The 14861-nt window shown below is 37.8% G+C and overlaps 1 protein-coding gene across 3 annotated transcripts in view; it reads left to right on the plus strand.

Moving 5' to 3' along the window:
- The window catches only part of LOC139136543 (DNA-directed RNA polymerase, mitochondrial-like), a 184982-nt gene that overhangs the window by 125624 nt on the left and 44497 nt on the right, over window positions 1–14861 (plus strand). For all 3 annotated transcript variants that reach the window (XM_070704267.1, XM_070704265.1, XM_070704266.1), the window contains 3 exons: window positions 2040–2236; window positions 7851–7929; window positions 14286–14408. In XM_070704267.1, the coding sequence (XP_070560368.1) occupies window positions 2040–2236; window positions 7851–7929; window positions 14286–14408 (399 nt within the window). The remainder of the gene's footprint in view (window positions 1–2039; window positions 2237–7850; window positions 7930–14285; window positions 14409–14861) is intronic.

Genomic DNA, 14861 nt, shown 5'->3' on the forward strand with positions numbered 1-14861 from the left:
ACGACAAGTGAAGACCTATAGCTTCGAAATTTTATGGGAGAGACACCACGACTGAGACCGACAGTAGCACAACAAACTATTCCGAATTGTGCGTCCGTGTTTAATACAGACATCTCTGTAGGTGATTCTGGTTTCTCAATCGAATCAAAAGTCCGTTAAACGTTAAACATGTCTGAAAACTTATGTTTTATTCAACTAACTGATTCATCTCCTTTGATATTCTTTAAGCTACATGTAAACAGTCCAGAAAGACTGACATCGATGTCTCCCGGGCCCCCATGCATACAGTATGGCCGTACGTCTTCAAATATTTCTTCACCGTTTTGCAAAATATCTCGTCAACCGGGCCCATGGGCAACGTCTTTGTACGTTGGTCAAAACTAATGACAGTATAAGTCAGGATATAACATCGGTCAATGTAAGATTGAATATGGAAGACGAAAATGCTTTCATCGATTGACAAAAATGAGAAGGAACGGGAATATTAATATCGAACCATAAAGGGGAGATCGAGGCTGCCATCCCCCAATGATTAATCAACTGGGAACAAAATATATATTTCGATCGACAGACTTACACAACCAGAGACAGCATTTATTCAGCTTTAAAATAAGTCACCGCCTTTCCTATAATAACACCCCGTTTGCGTTTCGATCTACTCTGCTCTGTCCCCAATCGGTATGGCCGTCCGTGCCGTACTGACTGATACATGGTTATTTCTTCAGCTATTTTTTCATCGTTTGGCATAAAATACAGCATCTCTTTTGGTGCACAAGGCAAATCAACGTTTAGAAGGAAAGTCACAGGAGGTTAGGATATTATATAGGTGAAATTAGAATGGAATATTGAAGATGAAAAGACTTTTATCGGTCGACAAAAATTGCCATAAACCGAGAATTGAGATTGTCTATGATTTATTAATTGGGAACAAAAATATTCGATGTCTATGATTTATTAATGGGGAAAAAATATTCGATTGAGTCATTAAAACAACCAGAAAGACCATTTTCTTCAGCTTGAAAAAATAAGTCGTCGTCTTTCTCTTTCCTTGACACTGTCCCCATTTGCGTTTGAAAATATTAGTCTTTCCCAGTTGGTAAGAACGCACGGCGCATCGCCGTCGGCCGTATTTACCGACATGTAACATCGATTTTTCCTCAGCAATTTTTTCAGCGTTCGCAAAAGATTTGTCCTTTTAGTGCACGGGACACATCTGTCTATGTGTTTTAGGAACAAGCAACGTGTGGTTTAGAACATAATATCTGTCAAATTAGGAAGGGATATTGATTCACACACAGAAAGAGTCTGACAGGTAAATTTCAATCGACACGGGATGGTAAGAATTCGGAAAAGACGATGAGAAAGTAGGTAATTTATTCTGACTTTCTTCGATATTAAGGTGAGAAAATAGTGACAAAACCAGAGACTAGAGGGTTGGTACTTCACACACGCTGAAAATTCACGCATATTTCGAAAGCGGCAACTGAGATCCAGCTCACTAAATCACTGAGGTTTCCCACTCAGCGAAAATAATCATGTGACCCAATGAAAACATTAGGTCAAAATTCGAAATACGTATCAATTGTTATTAAGATAGATACAAAACAGCACAGAACAGAGAGTTAGGCACCAGTATACACAACAAAGTCAAAATTAATCAAAGAAAGATATATCATCATGAGCCATAGGGCACTTTACTGAAAATTCTTTGTGTGCTGGGTGCATGCTTGTAGATTTTCAGAGAAAATAAGGAAAACAAACACATGTTAACACAATCACAAATAAAAATATTATTTTTTTCCAAAGGAAACCACATAAAAATATAGCAAATGAGAATACACATGTTTTTTGTCTGTGTTTGTTTTGTTATTTTCCCTGGCTGGTGAGTAGGTTTTTCAAAACTCCAAGGACGGCAAAAAAAGATTTTTTTTTAATGGTCTAATCTAAAATTGCACTTTGTAAATCTTCTGGAGATCTGAAGTAAGATAGTCTGTGAATATACTGCAAACATGATTTTCTAAACCGTTTTATCATTTTAGTATCGAAACAATATATTCTGGTTTCCACATAATATGGATTTCCGTGGCCGTGTGTATCCATGCCCTCCACATTTCAACCATCTTGGTAGTGATCCCATGAGAAGTATACTGTTGTTTGCCAAGGGACATCCACTGGGAAAGCATGGTCTCAAATGGTTGAAAATACATCTTATTAATCTCACTGGGCTGAGGAAAAGGTGAGTACTCAACACTTGAGCATGTCTGAAAGCAGGCGAGTGATCTGAAAATTCATAGGCATAATTGCGTTGAATCCAGCAAAAGCCAGTGTATGCTGAGTGGAAGACTAATTGAAAGGGACAATAGCTGTTACTCTTGATGATTTTTAGCGACGAAGTTACGTAACTGAGGGAGCTTATAGAGTTGGGAGAGGTGAAATTGACGTCATTTCCGTCAACAGCTTCCGTAAAACTATTTTGTCACACCACGTGATCACAACTTCTGTAAAACTATTTTGTCACACCACGTGATCACAACTTCCGTAAAACTATTTTGTCACACCACATGATCAGTGTTATCTAACGACTATAGCATACCATTCACGCTGCACACTCACTATCAGCGAAAATACCAGATCGTGTTGAATCGACATAATTGAACTTAGAGCGTACGTGTGAGTGTATTGGCTTACATGAAAATGCGATAGACAATGATGTATTCACGTTAGAACGTCCATGCTCGATCAAATTGTTTTTGTTCTGTCAGTGTAAATTACGAGATTGGTGGATGTTGACGGACATCTTGCATGCGTTTGGTCCTGACAAAGTGACATGCATGACGTTTTGATCTCCTTTTTACAGTGCAGGGGAGAATGAATTACGTTCCTCATGGGTTTCAAATGTGTCAAAAAATACGAAGTTTTGAGTGGATTTATGATTTCGTTTGTAAAATTACGAGCGAAAATTTCAGCTTCCCATTTCATCGGCGCGACCGTGCAAGAAACCTCAGTCTCCTACTACCTCCATGATCACATGTTGTACCACACGAACATGAAAGGCCGGCCTCTGAAACACTCAGTGTGTAAGCGTATGGAAATTTGCGTAGTGTTTTTTCTCATTTAATTTGGCAAATTATCAGCAAAAACCTCAATAATTCAAGGTAACCCTTTCTTCTCAATTGCTTCCTGGAGTTTCAAAGTCATACCAACGAAAATGAGTGAAAAATTTCGATGCAAAAATCGTGCATCGGCGAGAGCAATAAGCGTAAGCGTATAGAGACTGAGAGTATTCATACAGAAATAGCCCATGATTCGAGCTTGGTTTTCCTGTTTTTCGTTTGAATTTTGGCCAAATAGTCGCTTTTTAGCGGGTTTTGAAATTTTTAGAGCATCTAAAAATATTAAAATGACTTTTCATCAACAAACGAAATAAAAAAGTAAGAAATTCAATTATTTATCTGCAAAATAAAAATATTTTTGGCAGGCTGAATCATGCAGCTAAAAAGTGAACAATCAATGTTTTGGACGAATACATATGTGTGGGTGATTTTTCGCGGGGATTCCCCGACCGTTCATTGCTGTGGCGCTCGAATACGCAGTCAGTTTCTACACAGTCCCTCTATAGAGGGACTTTGGTTTCTGTGAAACAGGATGAGATTTTCTTTCAGGCGAGGCGTTTCAAGTTACTCTTGAGAAAAGTTACTTATTTATCAGTTGTTGTTTTACTGTTTCATGACACATGTTTCTGATTCAATCACTTGTTGACATGAAAAACAACGATATTTAGTACTCTTTTTCAACAGACTTTTAGTAAGTAGCCGCGGTACAGCAGTCAAAATACTATTGTTTTCAAACTACATTTTGAGTAAACTTTGAATATGAACATTCTGAACCATCGTGTAATGTTATGCTTGGAATTTTGTTGCTTTTGAGGTTTATTTGTGGTATTTTGTTTCTTTCCATCATCAAACATTGACAAGTAAGCTTGTAAAACTAGCCTTTAATCACTTAAATTAGAATTATGTGTTACTTTCTGGTTTTGTAATATGTAAAGAAATAAATAAGTTGATTTCTTTTGATCCTTTCCACTTATTGGTATTTTTTCCTGGTTTAAAGTTACTAATATCTACAATCTTAGAAAAAATGAAACGATCTACAATCTTAGAAAAAAATGAAACGATTGATTTAATAAAAGAAACTTATTGTGACACAGTTCAGTCATTTTCATAACTCTGGTTCAAAATTCAGTGTGCTATACTCATATCTTGGCAGTGCTGAACTCTTCTGTCATAGTATCTGCAATTGAAGAATTACTTCACATAGAATAATTTGTAAATGTAAATCAGTGCTGTTGAAGATTATTTAATTGTCAGGGTGTTGCCAAATCTTGTGTGTATATAAGTATGTCCGGTTCTGAGATGAGCTGTATTGGCATACAAAAGGAATTTGTTGATAACTGACAATTTAATTAATACAATCAATTTTGAAATTTACTCAAAACTTTTGAGACTGAATTTGTAACTTTACTAAGAATTTTCGGAAGCTAGAGGGGAAACAGACATACCAGTGTGATGGGCGGACCAGAAAGTCCATGGAAATCAAGCAGGTTGTTCTTACATGAACATTGCTGTTTGGTGTGTTGATTTGTAACACACTATGCTAACATGTTTCAACACCCAAGGAAATATTTGCAATTTTATAGTCAATGCGACATATTAATAAAATTATTTTAATTTTGTATCGGAATATCACAAAACAATGTTGTGATCATCGCAGTCCAGCTAGCTGTTATGAGTAAGCATGTGTACTTGGCTGGACCGATCAAATTTCTGCAAAAAATCATTTCACCATCAATGACAAGCTAAAGTGACGTTTTTAATAAATGTGTCCATTCAATATCCAAAGAAAATCAAGGCTATCAATGACACGAAGAAAGTTTGTTTAGAATTATATTTTCGTTTTAAACTACAGTTCTTTGATGCAGTGTGGTCGTCTGGCAATCCATCATCACGGCAGATGTAGTGCATGCAATGCACAGTCCACACTGTCCAATCATGCGTGCTTGTTTTCCTGTTATAATTCAATTGGGTCAGAATTTTGTAGCAAGGAACATACAAAATCTTGCAGATAAATCAATTTGGATGATCTATGTTGATCTATGCAAATTCCAAGTTTGGTGGACATGTGAAAATTGTTTTTTGCCTTCATGTACATGTACAAGATGGCATGTTTACCAAGCTGGACGTGCACTGCTAAAAAAACAATAGGTTTTATTACAGTTTCACATTTCAACCTTTTCTTTGCATCTTTCTCAGCAACATTCCCCAAACCTCTCTCCTTGCATCCCTACCGCTAAATGCACTGAGGAGCACAGTGTCATATCATTGACGCTATTTTTTAACTTTTTATTTTGTATGTCAGCTGCATGTTTTGTTTTGTTTTGTTTTATTCCCCAAAGCATGTTAAAGCACCTATTATTTAGCTTGTCAATACAACATCTCTACTATGTAAAATGCACTGTCATTGTTCATATTTGAATATTTGTCCACACTAAAATCTACTTGTCAACAATAACAATGTACTGGATACATGTACAGGCTTGGTTGACAAGCAGAAAAGTATTTCTTACATCCCTGGTACACCAGTATAGGATTAATTAGTTCTCATGGTCTGTATTATTGCACAAGCAAAATATATATTCATTTGACAGATACTCACTGTCATTCACTACTACCATGCTGAAGGCTTGCATAATATTTGGTGAATGGTAAAATAAGAACTATAGTCATGATATTGTTAGCTCACATTTGGTTTATATATGCCAAAGGGAGCTTATATTGTAAGTTGGTGGCATCTGTACAGTATGTCTGTATGTATAATTACGACAGAAAAAAGGGTGAAGTTAGCGATTTTATTTTAAAATAAAATTATCCAAACTAATAACTAAATTAAGTGATAAAGTGCAAATTGTAAAAGTTTAAAGGCTACTTATCTCAGCAGGGACAGCACAAAGGTCCAGAGTTGAGTCAGACAGACTGATGAGTGAGAAGTCCTTTGGCTTGCAGGCTTGAGCTTGGTCCCTGCAAAGTTCACAGAATAAATCCAGTGTGAGTGTGAGCGTGAAGGTCTTGAAGTCCCAAGTAGTTTGAAAGTAAACACATGAATGAAGTGATCCCGAAAAGTCTGACTGAAAACTGTATCGTCTCCTACTTGTACTGAATTATTCAATCTAGAGAATGTAAAAACAATCTAGAATTTCTATTTATTTGAGAATAAGTTCTAAAAATATCTTCACTTGTTGTAAACAGGACTAATTGAATTAAAGGCCATGGAGGAGAATGCAGACTACCGTAACTGAGGTCATGAGTGGGGAAAATAACCTACATAATAGTATGTATGTATGTACAGAGTATGTTTAATTGTCAAGATCAAAAACTCCTAAACCGCAGCACCTACTATCTTAGTATTTGGTGTACTGGTGCACCAAGGGTTGGAGATGTGATTTTGTTCAAATGAACATGTCAGTGTCAAAAACGTTTAATGAGGTGAAAAAAGGGAAAAATCCTGCAAATTGCTAAAACTCTGTAACCACAGGCCAGATTTGATTGAAACTTGGTATGCAGATTTTTTTAGGTGACATAAGTTAGACTGTTCAGTTGTGGTGAAATTTTGATAGTTGTATTTTTCGGACAATTTTTCCCATTTTCGGTCAAAAATCTTCTTTTCTGAAATTGCATGTACCATTCCTTCAAAACTTGGTATGCATGATCCCAGGGTTGGCCTCTGTCAAACTTGGTATGCATGATCCCAGGGTTGGCCTCTGTCAAACTTGGTATGCATGATCCCAGGGTTGGCCTCTGTCACACTTGGTATGCATGATCCCAGGGTTGGCCTCTGTCACATTTGTTAAAATCGTGGTGAAATTTTCATATTCGATTTTTCCCATTTTTGGTCAAAATTATTTTCTCCCAAAGTTATCATTGGATTGCTTTGAAACTTCACATGCATGATTCTAGGGTTGACCTCTGTCAGATTTGGTAGATATGTGGTGAAATTTTCATATTTGGGGGAGGGGCAATTTTTCCCATTTTTGGTCAAAAACTCATTTTCTCTGAAATCCCTTGTCTGATTGCTTTGAAACTTACCAGGGGTAAACTTTGTTTAATATGTTTAAATTGTGTCAAAACATGCAATATTGTATTTTTGTAACAATTCTTGCCATTTGTGGTCAGAAAAGGCCCTAAAAGCTATTAAATGTTGTATATACACTCACTCTGGCATACCAAATTGAACCAAATTTGAGCCAGGTGTCATTACATCACCATGCTCTGTCCACTGTGTTTTAATCCGTCGAGCTGAACCATGTGACTGCCCACAAATACACAGTAATGGTTTGTTTTTATGCCCGTGAATGTGAATAATATCGTAAACATAGTAACTTTATGGCTAAAATGAAAATTGTGATTTGTACAAAGATCATAATCAACCAAAAAATAAAATGGAGCATTTGTGGGCCAAGTTTAGACCTTTTTTCAAAAAAATCTCTGGATTTGCAGAATTATTGAGGCGCGCATGATTCACTGACAGGTTCTGGGGCCCTGTTCTCGTTCGCACAGGAAATCTTCGTAAGTTTTGACAGTTTTCGGGGTCCGTTGATAATATAATATGTAATATAATTGAAATAGCAGACTCTGCTGACCATTAACGTTTATTTATGGGCGTGGGCGAGAGGAAAGCCAAATTAATGCGCGGTAAGCCTCATCCGTTATTTCTATATGGATGCTATGTTTTTAAAGTTTTCAGATACTACATGTATGTTATTTTCCACTAAATTTTGATGTATCTTCTCTTTCCAGAAATTCTCTAAAAGACAGAGAGGAATATGCCGACAGCATTATAGATGATATACTTGATTCTGCTGATAATCCAATGACGGTATGTGTCAATATAAATTATTATTATGTTCTTCTGTTTTTGACTTTGTCTTTCATTGACAGTTTCTCGCATCAGTTGGTAATTCACTTCCAAGTTAAACATAAGCATGGTTTCAATATTGTATGTACCGCTGGTAGCACATACCAATTACCACTGTTTGGCACATGAGCTAATCCAAAAACAGAGCTCTGCTATGGTCGTAGCTGTTTCAGATAACAGACAATACACTGTTATGTTCTCACTACACAGAGCAGTGGGGTGTATACCGGTACTAAACCAAACCATTTCATACCAAAACCACCACACTTCAGCCAAAGTAACAGATCGTACTAAAACCACTTCACTCCAAGTAAAGTATCATACTAGCTACTGACTCATCGTAAAACAACGTATTATAACATACATTAAATCAATAGAGTACTGGTTATGACATGCTGTCTTCCAATACATGACTACAAAAAGCTGATGCCTTACGCGATGTCATTTTCTCGAAATGTGTACATGCACTTTCAAGATTTACTGATAGGTTGGTGATGAAAACTAAGAGGGCAGTGGTTGATGATAGTTTTGGGCAAAATGGCATTGTTTTTGGAGGCAGAATGGTTTGGGTGCAAAGAGATTTTAAAATAAATATAGACTCTAAATTGAGATAGTTTCAGTTTAAAATATTACACAATATCCAATATACAAATGCTAAACTGAGTAAAATGAATCTGCCCATGGTTGATGATGCTTTCCATATTTTACATCACGGTCCCTCCACAAAACGGTCGGGAAACGCAATGTATTTCTATTGTCCTGATGCGCGTTGCGATTCCGTTACACTGTTTATTTGCATAAAGAGATTATCGCAACTTGGTCTATCATTGGCATAAACAATGACACCATTTTTACCTGACATGCAATGAACTAAAGGTCGATGCGCATGCGTTACATAGGCTGTGTTTCGTCATGGTCCCTCCACGGTGGTTTCATATTTAAACTTGCAGGTTGCGTTTTGACCAATCACATTATTATATTTGACCAATCACAAAACAAAAAACCATGAATATTTCGATTCTTCATACAGCAAACATACATCGTCAGTGGACGCCATTTTGTAAATGGCAGAGCAAAGCATTACACAATAAACTATCACTTTGCGTTTCATTATAAACCTTTATTCAAAAACTCGGTTCGTCAGTTTAATTTTACGTATACTTTAATCACAAGAACAGATATCAGAATGAAACAGACTGTCAGAATTTTGCAGTGTCGAGCGAACAAAAATTCACGTTCTGCTGACACATTATGAAAGATGCGATTCAATGAAAATTATCTACACACAATAGCGTAATCAAACGCAGATTTAGCACTGAAAATTGATTATGAAAAAAAAGATCACCCACTTTCCTCATCACGAAATACTGCTTATCGAGAATATACTGACATTTCAAAGTAGCTGTACACTTTATGGCCGATTCAAGCTAGTTTCTTCGTCAAAGACGACACCACCGTACCCACTCTTTGAGGGGACGCTACAGCCGGTGTGACGTCATCAACAGCAAACGCCAGCGCAACGCGCATCCTACCAGCTAATGCCCTCGTTGGCACGTTTTGACAATAGCGTTTCCAGACCGTTGTGTGGAGGGACCGTGTTTACATGATTGCCAACATGTGCAGTTTTCTCCAAATGTTCCAATACGTACAGGGAATTTGTTTTTCTCTGTCTGGAATGCATGCTAATATTCGAATAAATTGTGCGAAACTCAGATCGGATATTTGCTTCGTCTTATTTAAGAGGGAACGCATAACGGAATATCAGCTGTTGACGACTATTGCACAGTAGTTGCAGACAAACTATTATTTTGAGTCTTAAGGAATTTATTGGCATGCTACATTTCTTTGATCCCAGGTGTAGGGCTGTATAAGACTATTGCATCAACTGGTGAGTCTTTAGGCAGTACTATCGGGTGCTTGCTGTTTGGTGACACTGAGGCACTTTCCAGGCATTATTATTCCTATATCCAAAATTGGGTCCAGCTTATATAATAATGGGCTGTATCTCCTGGCTTGCTTCTTTTGCTGCAGGAGTGCCATTTTGTCTGGAAAAAGCTTTTGTTGCACATACTTCATGATGGCATCTTCTGCCCTTTGCAGATTCTCTAGTGAAAGAGGTGGGATTGTTATTTCACAGCTCTTCTCCATAGTATCTGCGTTTGTGTCTTCATCGCTTTGTTTTCTTTTGTGGCACTTATCTTGAAGGTTTTTCTTTGCTAGCAGAAACCATCTAACCATCTTCTTTAGTTTCATTATGCTGGATTAGCGTAGAGGGATCTTCTCTACCCCAAACTCTTGCTCTACTAGTATGGTGCTGTACACGGATGTCTCCCGCTTGACTTCTGGATCTTTATTACATAGCGCTCACAAAATGTCCTGTTGTGTACTAAGGCCATTCCCTTTCTCTTTTCAACAGGAAATCTGGCCCTTGCAGCCATCCTTTGTTTTGCAGGAACTTGTCTAGAGTCAGTCCCCTAGCTGCGTCGTCTGCTGGGTTGGATTTTGTGTCAAGTACTTCCACTGTTTAGTATCCAAACCTTCACGTATAATGTTAATCCGGTTGTCTATGGAGGTGTGGAATCGGGAGGTTTCATTGGGGCAGTACTTGATCACTGATGTACTGTCTGTCCAGAAGTATACCTTGTCGTTTTTAATGTCGAGTTCTTCCTCCAACATTCTGTTCACTCTCACGGCAACTGTAGCTGCTGTCAGTTCCAGGTGTGGGATGGTAATTTTCTTCAGTGGTGCAACCCTTGCTCTTCCAATAAGGAAGGCGCAGTGAATTCTTCCGTCTTCATTTATGAGTCTAATATATGATGCGACACCATATCCGTATTCACTGGCATCAGAAAAGTGATGTATTTCATGTGCCTTGACTTCGCCAGAGTCTACTGGTTTATAGAATACATCACTTTAAGGTGGCAATTTGCCACCGCCTGATGGCTAGCTGCTTCTATCAATTGGCAAAACTTACATATATATATATTCACAAGTGTGGAGCATCGTTTTGATAGAATTTTTGCTGCATTCAATTATTCATTTATCGCATATTACAAGTGTTGGGAGCATTAGCGTGAACAAAGTAAATTAGGCAAGCAGAAACCCTAGAAGTTAAGCTCACTCCCGTGGGGAGCTTACGAAGGTTATCAGTGTTATAAGATACGATGTCGGGCAAACTTCGGAAGGCCGAAAAAAGTGGACTGGAGAGGATTTTTGGAAATGCCCACATTGCATTTTCCTTTTGTCCTATTTAACAATCGCGCGCTAAACGATAAAAGAAATAAACATAACTGTTCTATAGACCATCAACGGTATTTCTGTGATTTTGCAACATTGGCATTTCACCAGACCTTTAACCCTTTCACCACCGTGGTTTGGCCCAATCCTATTGTTATCAATAGTAGTAGTGGACCTGTTTACAGGGAATTGGGGTGAACAGGTTAAGCAACCCTGGTAAAGTTTACACCTCCAATAATCAGCTATTCGCATTCTGGGCATCAGTACATCTGCTGTTATATTTAACTCAATGACATTTCATACTTCCAACATCCTGCCCTGCTTTTCAGCTATTGTTATCGGTGTTATAAAGTGCAGTGTTACCAGTGTATGTGGCTATGTGCTGTAGTATATAAATATCACATCAGTAGCTTGAAGCAATTACGGGAAAATATTCTCGTGACAAAATTATGACAAAGTAATAATGGTCTGACCAATACAGCTGGATTTCAGGCTGCCATCACATTCCAAACAGCACCAAGATTCTAGTGAATGCTCTCATTTCAACAATTGTTGTTGGTGTCCATGCAGACCTTTCATGTTCTCTTGTGTTCCCCTTCCTCCTTTGTCTACAGCATCAATTTGTGCATTAGGTAATAAATCTTATCAGATCATTGTTGAATATTTATATATAATCCCATTCGGCTCGAAGTTGTACGGCTCCGCGAAAAACACTCGTATATGATGACGTCAAACAGAGAAAAATACCATGGGATTATATATTTATCACATGAACAGTCTTCTCATTTTTCTTTTGACGTAGATGGATCAAAATTATCGTAACAAATTGCATGAATTTCGTCGCGATTTGTGTTTTACTTACGCGGATTACTTTCATTTAAAGAGTAAAGCGGCCCGTCACCCAGGAGATACTTTCATTCATAAATCCCATCAAGCTGATATTTGCTACATCAAATGGTATCTCCACCAACTAGACATACGGATTTGGTCACGTGAACGTGTCAATCATTGTCTCGCGCTGTACCGATGCCAAGGCAAGATGGCCATCGGCAGACTAGCTTTCACCGTGCTAGCGACGGATATAGCCATAGTATTCAGAGTTACTTAGAGTATTTACAAATAGATTTATGAAGTAAATGCAACAACACGATCGAAACAGTAATTCTCATTCTCAGATATGCTTTGGCTTTCAAAATATCACACAAGTTTACGACCTTGGCGAGCGTGAAAGATTACGTTCGATGCCGGGGTTCGATGACACACTCATTCTGCATGTCTGTGCCAACAACGTTGCCGTCACTGGTCTCAGCCGGTGTCAACTGGTCGAGGTTAATCCCGATCTCGGTCCTCAATATTTTCGTCTTACGGACTTTGATGTTTGCAGTGACACATATCTAGCCCGTGGATACATACTAATTTTGTTATTTGACGGAAACTCTGTTTTGAGTGTTGTCTGAGTCAACTTTCAAAGTACATGGGATTCCACAGCGCTGCACACAGCTCGACGACAGCTTATGTCTTCGCTACAGCCTTATGCCGCACTGCAAGTTTGATTCCGAGCAAGAATCCCGGGCAAGAATTTACTTTATGCTTGTGCCTCCTATGTCGCTTTCCCGAAGATTATACTGTCCTCATTTATTAGTCCCCAGTTTAACTTACGTTGAGGTGTAGGTTTCGGTTTTATCGCCAACCGGGATCGTAAGGTACGACGTCCACATTGAGCCTACACGACTCGACTGGAGCCGCGACATTACTGAGTTAAAATAAAACGATCTTCGGTATCTCCATTCGATTCTCGGAAAAAGCTATAGTTTTAGCGACTTGAAATTTCGTTGGAGAAATATGCCTTCTATGTTTCCATGTCTGGATTTATCAGGTCACCTTTTCGATCACAACAAATCTGTTTGTGTCACGACGCCTGCAATAATGCACGAAAAAAGTTCTGGTTGATGACGTACAACAGGGGTAATTCGGATTTCTTATCCGTCCTGTTCTACGTCACACAGGTGAAAATTCGGGCCAGTTCATGTGATAATTGCTAAAAACATTTGACTTCTAGCACATTATCTGGCAGTGAGTTTATTACCTCTATATAGCGCTGGACCAATAAACTCTGGTAAAAGATGGAAATAATGAGTTAGGGACTGGTCAGTTTCTTCGGCCGGGGGGGGGGCGTGGATTATTTTTTGCCGACGTCAAAAAGTGGCTAACCCCCCCCCCATTCCAAATTTCGAAAACAGGGTGACCCCCTATTCCAAATTTCGAAAACAGGGTGACCTCCCCTCCGCACAACGACGGTAAAAAAAAGGTTTACATAAATTATATATATATATATATATATATATATATATATATATATATATATTACATATATTTTAAAATATAATATATATATATATATATATATATATATATATATATATATAGATATATTATATTTTACATATATTTTAAACTCATTCTGTGTTTTAATGAAATTGTTGACATGTCAGTTGTAAGATAGGAATTTTAAATTGTCAATCTTAAAGTTTGAATACAGTACATTTTGAATGAGCTGTGAATGTGTTTCACACTTTCTATGCTTAACCAGATGTCCTGAACTGTTGTACAGAAATGGATGTCAATCATTAATATCAAAGAGGAAAAAGCAGTAAATCAAAAACGTTGACTGGTGTTAAGACTTGCCAGTCAACAACTGCTGTGTTGTCTATACTGAAGTTAGCGTACGTACCGTGTAAACACCTCAAGGTTACATTAACAGACACCTGGTTTCCCATGCAGAGAAACAGTAAACACTGCCAATGATAAATAACATTCACTCACACTTCATATTTTATAATTCCTTCATCTATTACTGATCATGAAATACATGTTGTCTTTCATTTGTCAATTACGATCACTGTAGTTTTCCAACATTTTATATCAGGGTCTCGAGTGAGATCTAGAACCTGCCACTGAGCAAGGTTGCAGGAAATCTGAGTAAAACAGGAAGTCATAGCCTACATGTTAAATGTATGCCTTGTCCAATTTACACAATTGTCTTCAACTGCAAAATGTTTTCTTGTTTTGCAACTCTGTAGGGGAGAAAATGGTGGCAGAAAACTGATGAACCATGGCAAGTACTGGCAAGTTGTATGGAAATAGCTAATGCAATAAGATCACCAGACCCAGCAAAATATGTCAGTAACTTCCCAGTCCATCAGGTCAGTACAGAAATGTACATCACTTCACTCACTTGCTAGGGATCCTTTAGTTATTATGAGGGTGAGGGCCCAGAGAACCAGGGCAAGGGGAGGTCATTTTTACAAACCTGCCCTTGAGGAAGGGTAAGATTTTGCAAACTTAGCCTTGGGGAAGAGTCACATTTTGCATTTTCCAGTTTTGTAATTAATACAGATTTTCAATGTGTTGTTTAAATAAACTTTTCAAACTATTCAGAATAATTCTTCAAAGAATAAAATACTTGACAAGAGAGTAAAAGCCAACAAGATACCTGAGTATGACTAGCAAAGCAAAATGGCAGTCACTATATTAAGTAACTATGGCCCCAGAATCATAACATTCTAGAAAAAACAGACCTTTTCCTTGACAGTAATGTCATATAAAGTTCATCTTGATTTTATCTTGAATGTTGTATTTTTGCTGAATTATTTCCT

Source organism: Ptychodera flava, chromosome 7, assembly GCF_041260155.1.
Source record: "Ptychodera flava strain L36383 chromosome 7, AS_Pfla_20210202, whole genome shotgun sequence".
Taxonomy (NCBI): Eukaryota; Metazoa; Hemichordata; class Enteropneusta; family Ptychoderidae; genus Ptychodera; species Ptychodera flava.